This window comes from Trichosurus vulpecula, chromosome 8, assembly GCF_011100635.1.
Source record: "Trichosurus vulpecula isolate mTriVul1 chromosome 8, mTriVul1.pri, whole genome shotgun sequence".
Taxonomy (NCBI): Eukaryota; Metazoa; Chordata; class Mammalia; order Diprotodontia; family Phalangeridae; genus Trichosurus; species Trichosurus vulpecula.
In genome coordinates this window covers 238,858,112-238,881,455 of record NC_050580.1, presented here as the reverse complement: position 1 = coordinate 238,881,455, position 23,344 = coordinate 238,858,112, and the positions used below count along the sequence as shown (strand labels likewise).

General features: G+C 35.6%; 1 protein-coding gene across 1 annotated transcript in view; it reads left to right on the top strand.

The window, feature by feature from the left end:
• Nucleotides 1–23,344, top strand: part of CEP128 (centrosomal protein 128) — a 534,450-nt gene that overhangs the window by 31,075 nt on the left and 480,031 nt on the right. The window contains exons 3-7 of the mRNA XM_036737234.1: nt 2,722–2,848; nt 4,031–4,155; nt 6,521–6,612; nt 9,257–9,329; nt 18,325–18,441. Of these exons, the coding sequence (XP_036593129.1) occupies nt 2,722–2,848; nt 4,031–4,155; nt 6,521–6,612; nt 9,257–9,329; nt 18,325–18,441 (534 nt within the window). The remainder of the gene's footprint in view (nt 1–2,721; nt 2,849–4,030; nt 4,156–6,520; nt 6,613–9,256; nt 9,330–18,324; nt 18,442–23,344) is intronic.

Below are 23,344 nucleotides of genomic sequence, written 5' to 3'. Positions count from 1 at the left end.
CAAACAAGCTATGTACAGGATAATTGGGAAATAAAAGTAGTTGGGGGAGATTTCTTGTAGAGGATGGGACTGCAGTTGGGATTTTAAGGAAGCCAGGTAGCAGAGATGAGGAGGAAGAGCACTCCAGGCCTGGGGAACAGCCTGGAACAAAGAGGTGGAGTATCTTGTTCATGGAACAGCAAGGAGGCCAGTTTCACTGGATCAAAGAGAACATGATGAAAAGTAAGGTGTAAGAAGACTCAAAAGGTAGGGCGAGACTAGCATATGAAGGGTTTTCAATGCCAAAGCAAAAGCAAACAAAAAAACCCCAGTTAATACAAAAAAATCCCCAACCAAACAAATCCTCCTTCAACCCTGAATATCACAAATGAGCATAAAAGTAGTATTAGGAAGAAAACCTCTATTGGAGATAAAGGAAAGCCTTAAGTTTGTCTATTGCATTTAACACGAAAGAAAATCATCTAACCCTAGGTGATCTGAAAGCACCTAGCAATTCCTTTAGAATTCCCATTAACAGTCTCCATCTTTGTATCTCCTTATGTACTGGATTTTTTTTCTTTTCTTAATTTTTTTGGGGGTGGTTACTAGTATTGTAACAGTATTATTTTCCGAGAATTTTTATTGCAAATGCATAGTGTTTCATTCAGTCAACCAGTAAGCATTCATTTAGATCCTACTATGTGCCAGGAACTGTGAATAAAAGTACAAAGAATGAAACTATTCCTGCTGTCAAGGTCCTTACATTCTTCTAGTGAAGACAATAAGTACATATATAAGGTTATTCAGAAAAAATACATAGCAAGAGTAAATCAAAGTACTTAGGCATGGATAGTTTGAGAGGGAACATGACTAGCATTTGGAGGATCAGGGAAGGCTGTGTGTAGAAGGCGATGCTTGAACTGCATCTTCAGGAAAGAGGTTGTTGATGGAGTGTTGTATTTAGGTCAGAGCAGAGACAGCCACTTTGACTGGATCTAAGTTCAGGATGGGGAGTAACATAAAACAGTACTAGAAAGAGAGTTGAGGGCCAGGTTGGGAAGCATCTTAAAAGCTAAACTGAGAAGTTCTTATTAGAAAATGTAAAGAGCCACTGGAGTTTATTGCCTAGTGAACTGGCCTGCTCAGCTCTGTGCTTAATGGAAGATCCTTCGACAGTAGTTTGGAGAAGATTACAGAGTAAAGAGACATTTGAAGCTGTGGGACCAATTAGGCTGTTGCAGTAATCTAGGTGACGGGTGATAAGGGCCTGAATTAAATTGTGTGAGTAGCAAAAAGGGGTTGAATATATGTATGATATATATGTATGTATATATGTGTGTGTGTATGTATCTATATATGTATGTGTGTGTGCATATATATATATATGTATGTATATACGTGTATGTGTGTATATGTATATATGTGTATATATATCTTGGATACCAAATCCTGATCTGAGAAATTAGAGAGAATTTTTCTCCCATTTGACTACTTCCCTTCTTATCCTTGATGCATTAATTTTGTCAGTGAAGAAGCTTTTCAGTTTCATATAATCAAAATTATCTATTTTGTCTTTTGTTATTGCCTGTGTGTCTTGTTTGGTCAAGAATACATCCCCTACCCATAGCTATGAGAGATAGAGAATTTCTCTTCTATTTTTTATACTATAATCTTTAATATTAATGTCAGGTATCCATTTAGAATGTATTATGGAATTTGGTATAAGCTATTGGTCTACGCTTAATTTCTGCTAGACTGCTTCCTAGTTTTTCCTAACAGTTTTTTTAATCACATAAGGAGTTTTTTTTTTCCCTAGGTAATTTCTGCTTTCTGCCTTTTCAAATACTGGGTTGTCGAGTTCTGTTGTTTCTAATTCTCCCATATCTGTTGTGTTCCATTGACCTTTCTCTTTATTTTTAAACTAATACCAGATGGTTTTGATGACTGCTGTTTTATAATATACTTTGGGGTCTGAAAATATGATTTCTCCTTCATCCTTACTTCTTTTCATCATTTCCCTTGTTATCTTATGTTTTTCCAAATGAATTTTTTTATTATTTTATCAAATATTTGGTAATTTGATTGGTATAGCATTAAAAATGTAAATTAATTTTCTTGGTGTTGTCATCACAATGGACTCTTTTTAATGTCTAATTAAAATTCAGTGCCTTTCTTTTGGAATTTTTTAGTTTATTAGACATAGTGATAATCCTAAATATGGTAAAAGAAAGGTATAAATTTTTGTGGGGGAGGGGTGTGGAGAGATGGAGTAAATTGGAAAGGACCAACCTTTAGCATTCTCTAATAATATTTACTAAAATATTTTCAAGAAGCTGGCATTAGTTTTTAAGAATTTTCTATTAGCTATTCTTTTTTTTTTTGTTTTTGTTTTTTTGTTTTTTTTTGGACGGGGGAAGCTAGGGCAATTGGGGTTAAGTGACTTGCCCAAGGTCACACAGCTAGTAAGTGTGTCAGGTGTCTGAGGTCACATTTGAACTCAGGTCCTCCTGACTCCAGGGCTGGTGCTCTACTCACTGTCCCACCTAGCTGCCCCCTCTATTAACTATTCTTATTTTCATAGTATAGCATTTATTTGAAAATTTTTTTTTTGTGGTTCAGATTTTCACAAGGTTTAAAGTGCTTCACAGAGAGCTAATTAAACCTCCATCTTGTCTATTCTAGTCTTTTTGTGTTGGGAAGTTATTTAAAAGGGAATAAAACCAACTTTATTCTTTAATGCAGTTAAGAGAGACTTTGGAGCAATCAATAGGGCAATTAAGGAGTCAACGCTTATTCAGAAACCCTGGAGTAAGAAGTGCTTCTCTTTCCAGTTTGTATGTGAGTGACCTGGATGGCCCCAGTGTAACAGGTAAAAATTTAAGAAGTTCTAAAAATTCAGGTTAAAATTGAATATTGTTCTCAGTCAAGGAAAACTCTCTTTTGGAGTATAATTACATAAAAATGGTACAGACTAAGTATCCGATGATACTGTTGTTGAGAGATTTTTTTTCCTCAGTGCATTACGGAATATATTAAATTGGGTCTGTTATAACTCTGTCAATACGATTGTTACAATCTACAGACTGAACAGAATTACACTTTGTAGAAGTAGAAATATAACTGTCACTCCTCCTCCCCCTCCCCCCAAAAAAGACAACCCAAATCCCACATAGTCCAAAAGCTAGAACTGGAAGACTGCTTTGGGTATGGCATCTTTTCTTCCAGCATGGAAGAGAGTGAGGAAATCAGGTTGTTAGAGATGGCTTTTAGCAGCTTTCCATATACATATATGTATATATAGATGTATACACACACATATGGTTTAGGATGCCTATAGTTGTCCTTTAAACATTTTTTTTTTTGCACCAAATTGAGCTTCAAGGGAAGACTGTAGTTGTCCGTCTTTTATGAGTAGAGGGGATTTATGAAGTAGAGGTCATCACCTCCTACTGGTAGCATTGCTGCTTTTCAGCATTAGAAGAAGAATGGAGGCAAGTCCTGGGAGCCTGCATCAAGGCAGTGGGGTCGGTCAGTTTTTAAGTTGTGACTTTAGCTGGGCCGTTGCTGTGCGCTGTGGGTGATGACTGTCCTTGGTTATTTTTTTCAAGCCTCTTCTACCGTCATTGTTCTTTTTACTAGTTTCTTGGTAAAGGTAGCCAATCAGTGTCAATGTCTAAGGCTTTAACTCGGTTGATGAATTTAATATTTGTTGACTACTTATTAGTCATATTTCAAGGAAACATACAAGTCATTTTACTTCAGTATTAATTTGTATCACTTTCTAGAAAATTTAAAATAAAATAAGCTTTATTCCAGTGACTTATTCTAATTCTGAAGTACCTATCTGTGACTTTCTTTTCAGAATAAAATTGCAAGTTATCTTGTAGAGTGCTACTGTTTTGTTGGGAGAATGTTGAAATTGGAAATACAGGAGTATGTGTGTACATGATCATCTCTGTGTGTGTGTCTGTATGTATATGTTGATTAAATTTTAGGGTGCTTGTGTTCATATTGCTTTATTTTCTCTTTATTTTTCTTTTCAATTGTAAAGATAGCCATCACCACCTCCGGCCTTCCTCACCACTCAGGGACTCCAGAGAATCACAGGGTTCTAGACTACACAGGTCTAGATCGGCTTGTGTCCGGTTTCTTGATGAGCCAGATGATTTGGCCCAGGTATTGTGCAGTAGGGAGTAATCTCTGCCCCGGTATTTCCTCTTAACCTTGACACAAGTGATTAAAAGTTGGGATTTTTATTTGCATTTAATCTCAGATGACGTTGTTCTCTTGACCATGCATTGGTTTTCTATCTTTTTGGAAGGTACTGTATTTTCCATCTGATAGTTGGAGGTAAATTCTGTTGGATCTATTTTGTTTTCTCTTTCTCACATAATTCCTCTTTCTGTAAGCCCAGCTAAATGAGTTGCTATACATTAACATCAGTTTATTATTGTGAGAATTTCTTTTATGTTTTACTCACTTAAATTTTCAGGTTTTTTTTTCCTGAGTTTTGAATCAGTGGAAACATTGATGAGATCTTTTCTGTGCTCTGAATTCAAGTAAGGATGGAAAGGCCACATACTTATAGAAAATGAAAAGATTTTTTTTTTTAAATAAGACCTCTATGCCTCTTTCAGTCTTTCCATTAAACTTGAGATTCTTTAGTGTTTCCCATGGCAACTAAATTAATGAAATAAAAAGTGCAAGGCAAAGGCTGTAATCTGTCTTTTTGAGATCTTTGTCATTAGAATCTTGTCAGTCTTGGCTATGAATTTATCTCAAGCTGTTTAGCTTCAGGTGTTGGGTGTTAAAACCACAGGACCCAGTAAACAACAGAGCAGAAGACATTACAAAGCCGCTCATAGGAACTGTTCCTATACTACATAATGCTTTTTAACTTCTCAACTATATTAGAATGAAATATATAATGTATATACACATACATACATATACACATATGTACATATACTTATACACATACATACACACAGTCATCCCTTGACAATTGTGGGAGTTAGGGGTACAGGACCCCCATGAATGTGAAAAACAATAACTCTTGGTCCCACCCCAAACCTTTATTTTTAATAATTCTTATAATATTTCACACATAAAACAAGTAAAACAACACACTGCACTCATAAAAAAGTTGCAGTTTCTACATGAATGAGATTAGTATCTTGCACACTATGCAGCCTTTGCAGCCACAGATGTTGCTGTAGCAGTACTTCACAGATTTCCTTCTGCTATAGAAAGTTCAAGATACTCATAGATCACTGTGGGAGAAAATCACATGAATGAGTCTGGATGGTAGAGAGACAAAGAAGAAGAGTTCCCAAGAGAGCACATAGCCTGTAGTTCTTTAGCACACTGAAACTTTTAACAAACTGTTTATAAGAAATTTATCTATGTATTCTTGAGGTAGTAAATGATCAAATAGATGAATAACATAGGGTACTTATGCACAGGGCAGCTAGGTGTCACAGTGAATTAGAGTGCTGGGCCTGGAGTCAGGAATATTTGTCTTCCTGAGTTCCAATCTAGCCTCAGACACTAGTTTTATGACCCTTGGCAGGTCACTTAACCCTGTTTGCATCAGTTTCCTCATCTGTAAAATAAACTGGAGAAGGAAATGGCAAACCACTCTAGTATCTTTGTCAAGAAAACCCCATATGGGGTCATGAAGAGTCTGACATGACTGAAAAACTACTGATGTAACAGGATGATAAGTTTTTTAAGGTTTTGTTAACGTATGTGTATCATATACAATTTTCTGTAGTACCCTGAGAATCTCCAAAAATTTCTATTTATTTATCAATGGCTAACCCACGAATAACCAAAACTCTGAATGTGTAATCCACACAATGTTAGGAATGATTGTATATATATTTGAACAGTAAAGAATCATATTTTTTCTATTACCATGGAAAATGCAAGTGTTTGGATTGTTCCCTCTCCAGCATTATAGAGTAGTAGAAAAAAAAAATAAAAAGATTGGGGTTTGAGTCTTGGTTCTTTCACTGATTTGCTGTGTGGCTTTGGACAAGGCATTCTGTGTCTCATATTATGCATCTACAAAGTAAGGAGGCTAGACAAGATAAGCTTAAGGTCTCTTTTGTATTTGTGTGAATTTTGGACTATTTTGCTTTTCACTTCCTTTTTTATCTTAAATCTATCCTTAGGATTTAGAAGTCAAGAAATGACTTTTAATTGTTGTTAAAGTTGAAAGTAACTCATAGCAAAAATATGGTAATGGCCTAAGTAAAGCATGAAAATATTTTTGTTGTGAGTTCTTTTTTTAAAATAAAATATTTTCATGTTCATTTTGCTCAGTGTTTTTTTGACTATGGTAATGACTGTTTTAAAAGCTGTTTTACTTAGTGTTTCATTTCTTCTTTGCAGTATTGAAGTTTAGTTTATTTTTTCTTGAAGATGAGTATTACTATCTTTAAGCATCATTAAATGGTATAAAATTTATTCTTGTCTTCAGTGGATGTGGATGGGTGAAACTAAATTGATTAGGGTTGTTTTTTGCATTTTTTAGCTTCATTCATTGCACCAGTCCCTCCGAGACCTCAGTAATGAACAGGCCCGCCTTGGAGATGACCTCAACAGAGAGCTTTCAAGAAGAAACAGGTAAAAGCAGAATTTATTTTTTTTAATTTTAAACATGACTTTTTGGAAAAATAAAATAGGCAACATAATTGACATATTTGCGCAGATTTTTGAAATCTTGTATTTTCTCCCACCGACTCATTATAGTATATTGTCGTATTTCTATTGTCTGAGGACTAGCCTGGTACAGTTTGGAGGAATTGATTAGCAGATTGGCTGCAGGGTGATGAATTTTTCAGCCACATCAACTCCCAAAGACATAGAGAGATACTGATCTGTCTTGTTGGGCAGAGGTTCATTTCTCATTTTTAATAGTCAACGAATATATAACCATATGTATAATATAACAACCAATAACTGTCCACTCCACTGAAATCATGGTTCTTTGTAGCATTGGAGTAATTCATGTTTTATGAATACACAAAGCTCAAGACACTTTGAATGATCTTGATATACAGGTTTAGTCATGTTATTCACTCCCTTGCTCATAAATTGAAAGTGTCATTTCCTATTGCAGTATAGGGTAAGGTCCATTCATTTATTTATTCATTCATTATATATTTATTTGTTTATTCTTGCGCTAGATTTCAAGACCCTCCACAGTCTAGTGTAACCCTGTCTTTCTAGGCTTATGTTACTTCCTTCCATACATTTTAAGCTTTAGCCAAATTATCTTGCTCCCTGAATATGAACTGTGCTGTTTCACTTCTCTGCCTTTTATTTATGTTCTTCCTGGAATGTCCTTCCTTCCCATCTTGGCCTTTTGAGTTTCTATTCAACTAAAGCCCAGCCCAAATGTCACTTCTTTCATGAAGACATTTCGCATGCTCCACCCATGTTGATAACTTTTCCCCTAGGACCTTATCTATGACTTTATTTTGGAATTCTGATACACTTATTAGTACATATTAACATTGTGCATTATGGTTAACTGTATTTGTGTGCTATCTGTCTGGACACAGTGCTTCTTAAACTGTAGAAGCACTGACTGGATCTGCGGAGGAAAAAGTTTAAGAAGCCCTGTTAGAATATAAACTTTAAGAGAGCAAGGACAATGTCTTATCTAAACATTGTTTCTGCTGAAGCATCTAGTACAATCCTCTGTACATAACAGGCAGTTAATAAGTGTTTGATAAATGAATGACTGCATTTGGAGTTCAGAAGTATTTACCCAATGTTTTAAAAAGACATTTTACCTTGTAAACAATGAATCGGTAAGCTTTTATTAAGTACCTCCTCTATGCTAGGTACTGTGCTACATGTTGGGGATACTAAGACAAGAATGAAACTGTCCCTGCCCTCAAGGAGCTTACAGTCTAACCAGGGGAGACAGCATGTACATGTCCAAATATATATACAAAATAGATGCAAGATGGTGGAGGGAGGGAAGGCTCTAGCATCTGAACGATGGAAGAAACCAGGCAAAACTTTAATGTAAGAGATGTCTCTTACTGAAAACTGAGAACAAGAAATGAGGGATCCTGATTGACGAAGGGAGTGCCATTCAGGTATGAAGGACAGTTAGTGCAAATGTCCATTGACAGAATGTGGCAGGTTTATGTGAAGAGCAATAAGAACACACATATACACACATATGCATGTGGAGAATCTCCTTGTACCAAGTTAGATCAGCAATCGTTCTGTAATTTATAATCTTACAGAGTTCCATGGGGGCATCGAGAGTTTGAGTGAGTAGCTCAGGGTCATACAGCCAGGATGTGTCAGGATGGAATAGAAGCCGACTCTTCTTGACTGCAAGGCTGGCTCTTTATCTCCTGTGCCATACTGAATTCCACTAATGTTTAACCTAATTATAATGTCTTTTTTTTTTGAAATGGGAAGAGGAAGACAGCTTAATAATGAGACTTAGTTTATTGACATGTATACATATATATGTAAATGTAGACGTACACATTATGTAAAGGGACTGGAAAAAATCCACAAAACCACTCTAGTGAATTACATTTTCTAAGTTTCAAAGGTATTAAAAGAGATGACCCTCTTTCTAGTTTGAGAGAATCAATAGGATCAAGACTTTGAATTCCACTATAATATTTGCTTGGCCTAGAATGTTCTTATAGTCTTTCTTTTAAATATGTTGAGAGAAAATGACAATATAAAAAATATGAAGGATTTGGAGAACATCTGGTTTGAGCAACAGTATAGATATCGTTAGATAAGCTGAGGTTCAGAAATAATTTAAATGACCTGTTTAAATGATTCCCTTGGCTATGGGAATAGTAGGATCCAACATTTATGGCTTATAAAAATCTTGTCTAGAATTTAGAACAAATTCTTTTTGAAATGTAGTGAGTGAATTTTCTGGATGAGTCGAAATCCAGTCTCCAGTTGGACTTTGTTTACATCACCATGTCTTTGTCCTCTTAAAAATATGTTATAAGATTCAGATTTTTATTTTTCATTCATAAAGATTTGAATTCTCATTTAATGCTTAACCTTTGATCGTTAATGGAGTTTGCTACCAAAATTGAATACTATAGCATGATTATAAGAAACAGGACTTAAGAGCAGTCTAAGTTAAAATTCAAATATTTATTTTTTCTTAGCTCTAAAAGTGTATTTGTACCACTAAAAGTACATTTTAGTAAACGTATAGTTATTTTTCTGCGTGTGTAACTTAAGATTTTTTTTTCATCTGTTCAAGGTCAGATGCTCAAACTAAAAAGACTTTGGAAGAATTATCTGTGAGACTTGATGAATCTCAGAGACAAGACACAGTAAGAACTATTACTTTAGAAGCTTGTCTGGGAAGTGGGCTACAAAGAGACGATTTTACTTTCAGTGTGTGAATTAAAAACAGGTTATTGAAGTATAACATGTCCTCCTAATATAAATTGTACAAAGGCTTAATATACGTTTTGTTTCTTTTTTTTAATTAAATTTTATTTTATTTTTCAACAAATGAAAATCTGCCTTTTCTCCCTCCAAAGGCAAAAGAAACAACAAACCCCAGCCCTTTAGTTCTGTGATGTGTTAATTCCAATTGAGATCAGTATTGAGATTTTGTAACTATTGTACTGTTCTGTGTTCATTATTTCATGTTAGTAAGTTACCAATGAAGAAGATCCATTTTTAGTATTTGAGTTAACTAGTTTTTCAAAGGTTACAACTGTTTATCATGCTTTTTGTCACTAAATGAAATATGCTTTGAAAGATCATTGAAAATATTTTCTATGATAATTTAAAGTGCTGATAGTCCTGCCATTCAATTTCATATTAGTCTGAAAAAAAGATTTTTCATCTACTTGATTTTTCCATTGTGGATAGTTAGGGTGAAGTCTTTTCAGCTTATTATCAGTTTTATTTAAGTGAGAATACAAAATTCTTGTAAGCCTTAAGGCAATGAGTACAGGAACATCTGGAAGATGTTATAATCTATAGAGAATTCCTATTCTGTTTACATCCTTCCCTGGGCATCACATTCCCTGCCTAGCATAGTACCCAGTACAGAGCAGGCACTTAACAAATGCTTGTTCATTCTCTTTCAGTTGACCTTTCCAATGTCACATAGCTATGAAGCGTTTGAACTAGATTTTGAACCCATAACTCTCCTGATCCTGGGTCAAGTGTTCTTTCTAGAGAGGCAGCAGGGTTTAGTGCATTGGAGACAGGAAGACTCAGGTTCCAGTCTGTCTTCAGACACTGACAGCCCTCGTGCTTCAGTGCCCATTGTTCAGTGCTGTGATCCTGGGCAAGCCCCTTCACTACTTTGAATTCCTCATTTATGATTACCCTGAGAATAATAATTGCAATTAACTACAGGCTTTTTATGAGAATCAGATGATGCACTTTGCAGACCATTAAATTCTATATAACTGTTTAACTGTTACACCATTAGTTGCCCTTTTAATTATAAGCTGCTTGTTAGAAGTAAAGTCTTAGAATGTGTGGCATAGTGATATACATGGTATTTTTTAAATGAACACTTTATTTGTGGTAATCAATAATCAATATTTTGTAGTTCTGACACCGTGGCAAATTTCAGTTTATTAGTTGCCTAGATTTTACCCAGCATAGTGGAGTACAAGTGCATATTAAGCTTGATCATTCATGGATGAAAATAAAAATCAGTGTTATTTGAGTTTTCTTCTAGAGGGGTCACCCCTTAAATTAAAAATGGAAAAATCAACTCTGCTGTTTCTGGAAGGGTCCCCTTAAGAATTCTGTCAATTCTACATTGAGTGATAACATTGTTGGGAGGATTAGAACAGCAGGATATATAACAAATATTTTTAAAATGGTCATATCTGCAGTTTCTGTTTAAGAACTCAGGAATAAACATGCTGAAAAGCTAGAGCACAATCCAATAAACAGAATGCTCCTTTTGAAGATTAATCCTATAAAAGTAGCTGCCTGCTTTGTTTTCATTTAGCTGCGTGTCATTAAATGTTAACTTTGAAGCTGCTCCTCTTTATATGTCTTTTGCTGCTTTATTTTGGTATTTGTAAAACCATATGAAAAGATTTATAGCTTTTATTCCCAATTAATAATGCTGATAGGGCCTTCATAGGAACGTGACATTGTGTTTGCATTTTAAACATTTCTGACCTAAGCATTCTTTAGAAATTCACAAAATGAACAGTATATCAGCAAGTACCCTAGCATACCCAGGATGGCCTGCTAGCACAGGCCATAGAGGCCTTTCTAGGAAAGATTGCTCAAAAAGGGGTTAACAGTCCTACTTTTAATTACATTCGTTAGTTCAGGGGAAGGGTCAGCACCCTGAATGTCATAGAAAATACAAGCAGAAATTATAAGCAGAGAAAATAGCACAGATCAACAGACAGGGCTTCCAACTGTCTAACCAAAGGAATACATACATAGTCACCAGAGAGGAAACCACCAACATCTGGGTTTTCAAAGCTGGGGGTTCCTTAACGGCTACCCAGAGTCTTGTCTGGCCAAATTATATGAACATTCTTCCCATGAATGAGCCCCAAAATGCTAACCTCAGAAAAAAAAATATATATACACACATACATATATATATATATATATTTATATATGTATATATACACACATTCACAGAGAGAGAGACTGAGAGCCAGAAGGCATCACAGCCCTTGTGCTTCAGTACTCAATTACCAAAAGGTATGAAAGCCTTCAAGCAAGCATGCCTCCCCATAAGCAAGCTACCCCTTTAAGCAAGTTCCTTCCCCAGTGGGCTCCATGTGACTCAGGATGCCTCACAGGTATGAGCTGAACACCTGTGGTCACATAGACCTTATTAATGGATGGGGAATATCTTCTTACTTTAATTAACATTACAAGCAGCAAAAAAGGGAATTTTATGAAAGGCTTCTTGCTTTTTGGGTACTAAGTTAGTATTTGAGAGCAGGGGTTAGCACACTTTGCCCATATGCAGCCTGCTGCCTGTTTTTGTATAGCCCAGCTAAGAATGTTTTTACATTTTTAAGTTTCATTATATTTTCAAATGTAAAAACTTTTTAGTTCATGGACTTTATGAAAAGAGGCATCTCCTAGGTTTGGCCTTTAGGCTGTAGTTTGCCAACCCCTGTAACATTTGAAGTGTCGTGGGGTGTCTGAGTTAGGCATCCTCCATTTTTGACTACTTGTTTGTGGAATACTCGTTGGATATTTAAAATTCCATCAGCCCAAGTTTCTCATTTAAACTTTTAAGAATAATCCATCATTGTAATCAGAGACTTAATTACTGTTGAAGCCATTGCCATCCTTGCAGTTATCCCAGTTGTCAACCCTGCTGTCATGTGTGACTTACCTAGTATATCTGTTTGTTTGCCAATTCTTGCCGTTCCTGTCTGCTCAAAATCTCTCACCTTCCATCTATATACAGCCTTAGCTCAGCATCCATCCCCTCTAGCTTAGACTGTTGTAGTAAACTCCTTGTTGGCTTCCGTGCTTCAAGTCTCTTCCCACTCCATTCCATTTGCTCAAGTGATTTTCCTAAATATACCTCTGCCCCCGCAGCTGTGTTTGTCCATAACCCTAAGATTAGTCATGAGTGGTTCAGTATCATTTAGGAAAGAAGCCTCAGGTGGAATGCTTCGGGGTTTTGTACTTAGCTGGCTAACCGTTTTTTAATCACTACTTACATAAATTTATTGATGGCATTGTTTATCCAGTTTGTAGTTGACAGAAACCTAGGAAGGATAGCTAAGGCAGGTAAGTCAAGAATCAAAATGATCTTGACAGGTCAGAATATTGGGCTGACTACTAGGATGAAATGTAATGGAGATAAATGTAAAATCTCACATTCATGTTAAAAATTTAAAAAAAAACCACTTTCACAGGTATAAGATAGAGGAGTTGTAGCTATATAGTAGTTCATCTGAAAAAGATCTGAGGGTTTTAATAGACTGCAAACTGAATATGTAAACATCGTCCTATAGCAGCCAAAAAAACTAATGGGAATGTCGTCTGTATTAGGTGAGATGCGGCTTCTGAGATTGAGGAGATGATATTGTCACTTCACTCTGTCCTTGTTCAGGCCACATCTGGAGCATTTTGTTCATTTCTGGGCTTCCCCTTTTAGTGGAGACATTGATGAGCTGGAGAGCACTCTGAGAAGGGGTGCAAGGGTGGTGGGAGACCTTGAGCTCATACTATTGAGGAATGGTTGAAGGAAGTGACGATGGTTATCCCAGAGAAAAGAAGGCTTAAGGAGACATGATAGCTTTTCCAGTATTTAAAAGATTGCCCTTTGGAATTGGGATTAGTCTTACTCTTCTTGACCCTGGAGGATAGAATGAAGAATGTCATGTGGAAGTTGAAAGGAATCAATTTTATAATACAAAGGAAAACTTTGATCAGTTAAAACTGTCAGCAGTGGAAGGGCTGTCTTGGACAGCAGTGGCTTCCTTTTGGCTAAGCAGTCTCTTCGTAAAGGCTGGATGATCACTTGTTTAGTATATTGTGAAGGTAATTTTAGTCAGGTTGATTAGAGTACTACTGAGATCTTTCAGTTCTGTGCTTAGCTGTGAACAGGTTTTTCCCAAATTTGAGTGTCTATTTAAAATAAATATCAAAGTCAATCTAAAAATTGTGTAATTCTTTGTCCCTTATGCTACTTCTTTCTGACACTTTGAAGACGTGGTTGGTGCAAGAGACTGAGGACAGTTTTGTATTTTTATCTGTTTTCTTTAGAGTTCTATTCTCCCAATGATGTTACATGTATCTGGGAAGCGTAATGCTCAATATAATCTTATATGACTCAAAATCGTAAGTGACCCAGAGGGCAATGTAAATACTTATGGTGTGGTTAAGTAGGCTGTAGCTTACTATAAATGTTATTTAAAGGTAAGAAGTGGCATGAAACACATTATCAAGGGCATAATGACCAGAGAAGATGATGGGCCAGTAATCTTTCCAGAGCTAGACATAACAGGTGAACAGCTTAGGTGTTAACTGGTATTCATGAAATATTTAAAGACCTAGAGGAAGGTCTCTAGACCATTGGGTAGATCCACTATCAAGGATTTATGGAAGAATATGGACAAAAATCATATAAAATAAGAAGGAAGGACTAGATTGTCCTAGTGGAGGGAGTCCTTACACCGATGAAATTAGCGATATATCAGAGTATTGAAATATCGCTAATAGGGCTGTTTCACATAGTATTTAAAACAAATTGTACTATAGAAAAACATATAATCAATTCAGATCTAATATTTCAAGAATTTAAGGCTTAGAATGAAGATGCCAAAAATAAGTATCTTTCTCTTTCAACAGAATATTTACCCTTTTTGTTTTAAATTTTTTTATCAACTCAGTCATAAAAAATCCAAACATATAACTATACGAAGAAAAAAAAAGAGGGTACATCCAAAACTACAAATTTCTGTAGTTTGTTTATTTTTTTAAAGTATGTTAAATTTAACAAGATAGTAACAAACTACTTTGTTTGTATCCCCTTCTGAATCTCCTTTTGTTTCCAAAATTCTTTATTGACGTCCGTCTGTCCTTCCTTCCTTCCTTCCTTCTTTCCCCTTTTCTTTCTTTACTTTTTTATTTTTTTACATTTCTATCTCTTCATTGTAACAAACAAATATAGTTAAACAAAACACATCAACACATTGGCCATTTGTGAAATTGCGTGTCTCGTTCTGTATCTTTAGACTCTTACTTCTTTGTGAAGGAACAGGAGGCAACCTTCCTCAGTTTTTCGAAGTTATGATTCATTGATCAGAGTTTTGAAGTCCTTGTTTTCCTTTACATTATTGTAGTGATATAAATCACTCTCATGTTTATGCTCATTTTATTCTCAAAACAAGTATTTATTAATCTCCTATTTTGTGCCAGGCATTGTACTGAGTACTGGGAATAGGAGAAAAGATAAGCAACATTGCTTGTCTTTAAAGTACTCCCGATTGAATGGGGGAGACAATATGTAAGCAACTATTTACATAGAAGGTATATAAAGCATAAAATGTAGAAAATCTCAGAGGGATGGTGGTAGCATTAATGGGAATCAGGAAAGGCGTCTTACAAAAGATGGAATTTTAACTGGACTTCACAGAAGTCACAAAGTGGAAACAGGGAGGCAAAGAAGGGGCTGGGATTTGAATGGTTTTAAAAGCTAATCAAAGGATTTGGTATTTGATTCTGGAGTTTGTTGAACAGTGGGTGATATGGTCAGACCTGTGTTTGAGGAACATTATTCCTTATCAGATCATACGCATTTTCCCAAATTTCTCTTAATCCTATATTAGTTTTCTCTTATGGCCTGACGATATTTCCATTATATTCGCATGCCAAAATTTGTTTAATCACTCTCTGTTTGATGAGTTCCATTTTGTTTCCACTTATTTTTTACAAACATTTATAGATAATGGGTATTTCTAGAGGGATAATTTAGAAATGAACCAAAAACTCTAAAAAAACTTGTCAACTACCACTAAAAATAATTCTGTAGAAGACAAAAACTTGGTACACTTGGTGTGAGTGTCTTGTTTGTAAATTGCATGACAGCCACTGTATGAATACACATTAATTGTAATTTGTAGTTACTTAAATTTGTTCTGATTTTGTTTACTTAACAGCCTTCTTCCTTAGGAAAAAAAATGCATTGAGCATATTGCAGCCAGGGTGGGATGAAGTGGGAGTTTTCAGAATTGATTTTGTCTTGTAGAATGATGAGTTTCTGGAGATCATGAAGTCTGGGGCAGTAGCCCAGTAAGAAATGATGATATCTCTGGATGCCCTCCTTAAATGGTATACTATATCCACCTCCTGCCCTTTTCAACCAGAGGGAGGGAAGAGCCCCAGGGCAGAGAGTGGTAGGGAGGCATGAGTTTTTGATATCATCTTATGAAATAATAAGTTTCTGGAGAACATGGAGTTCAGGAAAGTAGCCAAGTGAGAAGTGACGAAATGAATCTTTGAGTGATACCATATTTAAAACAATCATGATAGGAACTGAGGCCTGTGATTTCATTGGTATAAGGAACTTCCAGGTGACAAAACTCCTCCCTCTAGCAATGTGAGTCAGAACCTTCTCTGCAGTTAGAATTTTAGAATGTTGCTTGGTGCTGCACTGACAGAGGAAGCACTTGCCTGGGGTCATCTAGCCAGAATGTGTCAGAGGCAGGATATGAACTAGGGTTTTCACTGAGACCAGCTCTCTATCCACCATACCATACTTTGTAAATCATAAAGGACAGTATAAAAGTAAGCTATGATTAATTTATCAATAACAAATAGTTAATTTCAATTCTAGGGTAAGGTTGAATATGGCTGTTAATGAGCAATAAGTTGGAAAGTTTGTTGGGGCCAGATAGTGACGGTCCTAGAATCTCAAAGCATATTATGCTTTATTCATTGGTCAGTGAGTACCCAGTGAAGTTTCATGATTGGTGGTGTGACAGGAACCGAATGCGGTTTTAAAGGAGGTTGTTTTGGCAGCAGTGTGTGATATGAAAGAAAGACTAATTACAGTTAGGATTTAGAATCAACATGTCTCTAACTGGCATAGGTGGTACCGTTTTTCCTCATTGAGGTCAAGAAGACTCAGTTATATCTTCTATAGATGAACACTGTCAAATATTTAAATACCATGTTCATATTTCCTTTTCTCTTGGCTAATGGTGCTTGTTTTCTTTATTCATACCCACTGCGGTATGATCTTGTGATCCTGCATACATTTATCTAAATCACTCTTTAGAACCTTAGATTTGGTTATTTTTTTTCTGGTGATTCTAGGTCAGAATAAAATAGAGATGAATAAAAATGGGTTATGAAGTTTTAAACATTATGTTGTATTATAGCAGAGGTTTCTTTTAAGTCTTAGTAAGCACTATAGCATCAATAAGTTCAATGCCTTTCAATAAATCATCAAAGCTATCTCCTTTCTTTAGATTCTGATCCTTGAGGTGTGAGCTTTTATTTTATTTTTATTTAGGAGGCTGAATAGTGATGCCAAGGAAATGAGAGTAGGTTGGTCACAATCTCACCTCTAGTGAGGAAGGACTTGACTTAGAGTAAGAGACTTTTATATTGATTTCAGAGGAGTACAATTAAATGGGCAGCTAGGTAGAGTAGTGGATAGAGTGCTAGACCTGGAGTCAGGAAGACCTGAGTTCAAATATGACCTCTGACACTTACTGGCTATTTGACCTTGGTCAACTCACTTAACCTTTGTCTGCCTCCATTTGCTCGACTATAAAACAAGCTGGAGAAGGAAATGGCCGACCATTTCAATATCTTTGCCAAGAGAAACCCAGTGGGGTCACGAAAAATTGGACATGACTGAAATGATGGAACAACAACCCAATTAAACCCCTTTCACTTTGACTTTTCAATGTATGCAGCTTTTGGCCTTATATTTTGTTTTTAACAAATCAGTAAAGAAGAAGTTGACAGGGTTATAATTTATTATGATGATATATTGCTCATAATTATCATATAGAGATCTGCCTTGACCATTTATGGTCTAGGATAATGAAAATAACTGCAGGCAGCAAAGTGGCACAGGGGATAAAGTGCTGGGCCTGGTGTCAGGAAGAGCTGAGTTCAAATCCAGCCTCAGATGCTTTCTAGGTATGCGACCCCGGGCAAGTCATTTAACCTGTTTGCCTCAGTTTCCTCAACTGTAAAATGGGGATAATATCACCTACCTATCCAGGACTGTTGTGAGGACTGGACGAAAAAATATTTGTAAAGCATTTAGTGCGCAGTGTCTCACTTATAGTAGGTTCTATATAAATGCTATAATAACAACAAGAATAAATAATATTAGGTATAATTATTATATAGATGATATAGTATTTATTATATTAATCGTATTGTAATCAACTAATTGCAAGACTATAGTTAATTATATATAATGTTTATAATATATAATTGTAGAATAATAATTAATATTCTTACCATGTGTTAATTCACCATTAATCTTCACAGCAAATTCAATTATTTTTTAAGTTCACTAGAGGGAGCTCTTTCCTAGTATATTGGATTGAATTGTTGACTCATCTTTGTTGATTTAATTTCTGAATTGTTTCTGTTCTTGCAATCCAAACTTAGAGATGACAGTTATTCCCTCATTTTGATAACTTTTAGCTAATATTTTATTAGTCCTTTTTGGGAAGAGTCATTTAGAAGCCAGTATCACCCTAAATATCATACACACCCTAAATATTTTCATTTAATAGCATGTTTGTGGCACAATTTAAAGAGTACATAAAACACATTTTTTTTAAACTTAATAACGTTTGTTATTCTTGTTTATTAATGTAGGTTTCAGAAAGGGTAGAGAAACGGCTTCAAGAAATAGAGAGAGTGATGCATAATGAAAGACAGTTGGTGGAAAGGCGTCAGGAACAGCTGGGGCTCATGTCTTTACAGTTGCAGGAGGTATGTGAAAAATATTTCGTTCTAAGTAAGTTTTTTTCTCGTTTGATTATTTGGTCCTTATCAGAACATGGTTGTTAATAGTTATGTTTGAGTTGTCGTATGTTGTATGTATTTATTGCAGTAGTTCAGATGTGGCCTCAGTTCGCTAGCTGTGTGCCCCTGGCCAAGTCATTTAATCTCTGTCTGTTTCAGTTTCCTCCTCACAAAATGGGGACAGTAACAATACCTCCCTGGTTTGTAGTAAGGATCAAATGGGTTAATAATTGCAAAGTGCTTAACACAGTGCCTGTTACGCAGTAAGTGCTATATAAATGTTAAAAAAAAATCCTGCTGTTTGGGTCTGGTTAGTGGAGGGAGACTGACACATGGTATTGTCATCAAGCTAGTTCAAAATGGGAATGATCAGTTTTCTTAATAATTAATGCATAGTTTCTGAATACTAAGCAGATAAGGAAATTGCTTGCTTAGTGTCTTAAAAACCATTTGTTTATAGTGAAATTCTATCTACGAAATAGAAAGAGTGTAACAGAATTTTTCCTTCAATAAAAGTAATTTGTTACTAGATTCTTTTAAATAGTAAGTTCTCCATATGCATTTAGGCATTGAATAGTTAAGTCTAACCACGTATAAAGAGTAGGAGGCAAAGAAACTTGTTTTTAAATATTAGGAGACACTTCCAGTTGAAGACCAATCAGAAGTGACAATAAAATCTCATGATATTACATTTGTAAGTGAGTGGGAAAATTTGACTTGGTTTCCTAAAATTTATTTTCTTGTAAAACCATTTGTGCAACATATCTGCTTCATAAAATGCAGTTAACAGTTACATCTGAAAGGCTATTTTGTTGAATAATTAAATACAGCACAGGGGTTAGCCTGTTTTTATATATTTTTGCTCAAAACCAGTTAGATCTGGTAAGCTGTGAGAATAATGCTAAGGAGACAATTGTTCATTTTGCAATAGAAAATTAGAGAATTTTCCTCCTACTTATTTTCTTTGCTCTTTGGAGATTGCATAAAATTACAAAAGAAAGGCAGAGAAGGATTGATTCCATCCGTACCTTTGAGAAACCAGTGAGATTGAATATTTGCATTGTAATTGTCAATTTGACCAAGAACTTGAGCTATGATTTGGAATCCTATCTCTGACAGTATAATAGAGGATCACTGTTGATAAGAAATGTTTAATTTCATATTTTGTCACTTTAATGTAAGTAGTGACCTATCCATTTTGTAAAGGTGGTTTTGGATTATACAATACAGTGGAAGCTGGGAAGGATTAATTTTGGCTGATATGTTTTTATGACTTCCGAGGGAAAAGGCTCAGACTGCTCCAGAAAGGTCATATTTAAGAAGAGTAAATACTGCTTCTTAAATATAAAACATACAGTAATAATTTATAAATACATTTATACATGTGTACATATATTAATGACAGTGCATATTGTATTTTTCATCTGCTACTGATGGAGCATAGAAGGGGGAACATGCTTTCAAGTGGGTCAAGGGAAAGGTCCTCAATATTTGGTTCTGTTGTTTAAGACCATTGATGAGATATTAGGATAGAAATGGAGGCTGAATTCCTTATCTCCATTTTCCCTATGACTATGGAAGTAAACAGTATTTGATGGTAGGCCTGTGTGGAGATTTAGGCAACCTTTAAGTGATTAGATAGTGGCAGTTAGTGATGGCAGGGCTTGTCTCTATACCTGAAACAATATTAAAATCATATTGAAAGAAAAGGAAAGAAAATTATGAATTAAATGATGAATCAATGGACAATTATTACAGAGTTCTTTTGGTTTTCCTCTTTATATGTTACTTATCAAATGTCATACACATAACGACAGGATTTGAGTTAGGTCAAGAAATGAAATGTGAATAATGAAAATACTGCAACTGTGCACGCCCCTGCTTCTACATTGAATATGAGGACTAAAGGTGTGAGCTATGCCTCTGGTGTTATAATCCTACCTCATTTGACAAATAAATATTTGCCAAGGATGCAAATTTAAAAGGAAATAATCTATTAGCATTGTTTGTTGTTAGGTATTAAGTCATGGAAGTTGTATATTTAGACAGAATGGATTTGTGCCTTAATACAAAATAACTTCTTTGCATTTTGAAGGTTTATTGATGTTCATTCTAAGTAGAAAGCATTTGAAGTCATGTGGGGAAAATGACTTTATGAATATTTGGAATGAGGTAGGGCAGTGAGTTGGCACAGTAGATAGAGCACACTGGGCCTAGGGTCAGGAGGACTTGAGTTCAAATGTGGCCTCAGACACTAACTAGCTGTGTGGTCCTGGGCAAGTCACTTAGCTGTGTTTGCCTCAGTTCCTCATGTGTAAAATTAGCTGGAGAAGGAAATGGCAAACCACTGCATCTTTGCTAAGAAAACCCCATATGGGACCATGGAGAGTTTGACAAATAAGAAACTGATTTTTTTTCCATTTGGTAGGAAAATATGTTATAAAAATCCATGGAATGGTTTTGAAAGCACAAGCTTTTTGTGAATTGTAGTGTTTTAAGATTATTAATATCAGAAATTTTTATTAGACATTTGAATTCAGGGAAGTCAGAGAAATCTTGCTAATGAGAGAACTAAAAGGATGAAGTTTGTAAAAGTGGACTGAATGACATAACAAAGCCAAAAAGCCATTTTGGCTCCTCTACTTTGTCTTAAGTTGAAACATTTTAATAATGCAACCAAATATTTTAAGATTGCCTAAGCAGAAAGAAGTCGCCATACTTAGAAATAGTTTGGTTTAAGCTTGTCCTTACAAAAAGCTACAATTATCTATTAATGCTTACTCTCTTTTGGCTGTTCTAAGGGAAGTGATATTCCCTCATTCCACTGCCTTCCTTGTTTGTATAGACTGTTACTTGGAACCTTAATTATATAAATTTCTTTAACCTTCCTCTCCATTTTCCACATAGTAGGGGTTTGAACTTCAACTCTTTTTTTTTCTGGTTGCTTACTTTTTCTTTGGCCTGGAAATTCTGGATTTTAGATATGACGTTCCTAGGAGCTTTCATTTGGGGGTTTCTTTCAGGAGGTGATCTATTGATTTTTTTCTATTTTCACTTTATCCCCTTGTTCTAATATGTCTTAGCAGTTTTCTTTCATGATTACTTGAAATATGATACCCAGGCTCTTTTTTTGGTCAAGACTTTTGGGTAGTTCAGTGATTCTTCAGTGATCTTTCTTTGATTTGTTTTCCAGGTTAGTTGTTTTTGTTATGAGATATTTTACATTTTCTTCTATTTTTTCAGTCTTTTGACTTTGTTTCAATATTTTTTTAATTGTCTCATGGAGTCATTGGTCCATTTGGTCCATTCTGATTTTCAGGGAGTCTATTACTTATAAGATTTTTGTGCTTCTTGTAGCTAAGTTGTTAATTTTCTTTCCAATTCTGCCCTCTATATCTCTCATTTCTTTTCTACTTCTTTCCTCTTGCAATATCATTTAGAAAACATTTTGAAACTCTTAATCCTTCCCCCTCCCCCCAAAAAACCCAACAACTGCTTTCTTCATGTTTTTTTTTTTCCAGGAGTTCTGATTGGTATTGTGGCTGAGCTGTCTTTTCCTTTGCAGCTTTGCTTGTAGATTTTTTGGAGTTATCCTCTTTGTTTGGGTTTGTATCTTGTACATCCTTGGTATCATAATAGTTCTTTAGCTTTTTGTTAACTCATTCTCCAAGTCTTACTTCCCAGCTTGAAACTTTGTGTTAGGGCTAGGCTTGGCACACTTTTGGTAGGACTGTCATAGTTTTGTATGGTTCTGCTCTGTCTAATCTTGTGTTCTGCCATAATGTTCTCTGGATATTGTATGCTATGTTCTTTAAAGGTAGGTTGAGCCAGGAAGCTGCAAACATTTATATATAGGGGTCTGCCCTATGTGGTCAGATGAAAGGCAGGCATGATCTTATTGCTGACCTCCTGGGCCTTCTAGATCTCTGCAGTTGCAGATTTGACCCTATGGGAGCTCTTGTAGACAGTAATTGCTCCAGCCCTGTCAGAGACCTGGAAGGTTCTACTCAGACTCTCCTCTTTAATTCCCCTCTCTGTGTTAGAGAGACAGTAGGTAACTCATTGTGGTTTCTCCTTAGATTTACCAATCACTACTCAGTGTGGTGTTCTGAGAATGTCCCTGGAGTAGTTTGGGGGGAGCTGGGCGTACTGATTCTCTTTCTACTCTGCTATTTTGGTGATTCTCACCTACTTTGGTCTTTCCATTTTAATACACTGAGAGGGGTAGACATTGTTTAAAGTTCAGTTTATTGAAGTATAGGCTTGATGACAACTTGTCAGGGATGTTGTAGATGGGCTAATTCTAATAATTTACCTTTATATAGTGTTTTGAGGCTTTGAAAACATCTTTCTTACAACAACACTGTGAGATATAGAATATAAGTATTATCCCCAGTTTACAGATGAGGAAACTGAAGTTAAGAAAGTTGAGGTGATTTGACTGAAATCCTACAGTTGTGACTTCATAACTGTAATCTATACAGTCCAGTGCACAGTAATCATATATTCCAGTGTTCTGTCTACAGTACTATGCCGAAGCTTCCTCACATATTATTTTATTTGATCTTCCCAGCAACCAACTAAGGTCTCTTTCAGTTCTAAGATTTTTTGATTCTCTGAAAACAGTGGGATTCTAAAGATGGGCAGGAACAACCTTAGATATGGGGGGAAATTTGCTTAGCTTTTTTTTTCCACTAAGCAAAAAAAAGCTGGGGATTATTAGCTCTGAATTGATAGCATTGGATAGGGAATTGGGTTGTAAGCCATGTTAGGATGTAAACATGTAAGCCATGTTTCTGTTCTTTAAGTCCTTTATTTATGATTTACTTCAAATAACCCTTCACTTTATGGTTTGCTTATCTGAATATAG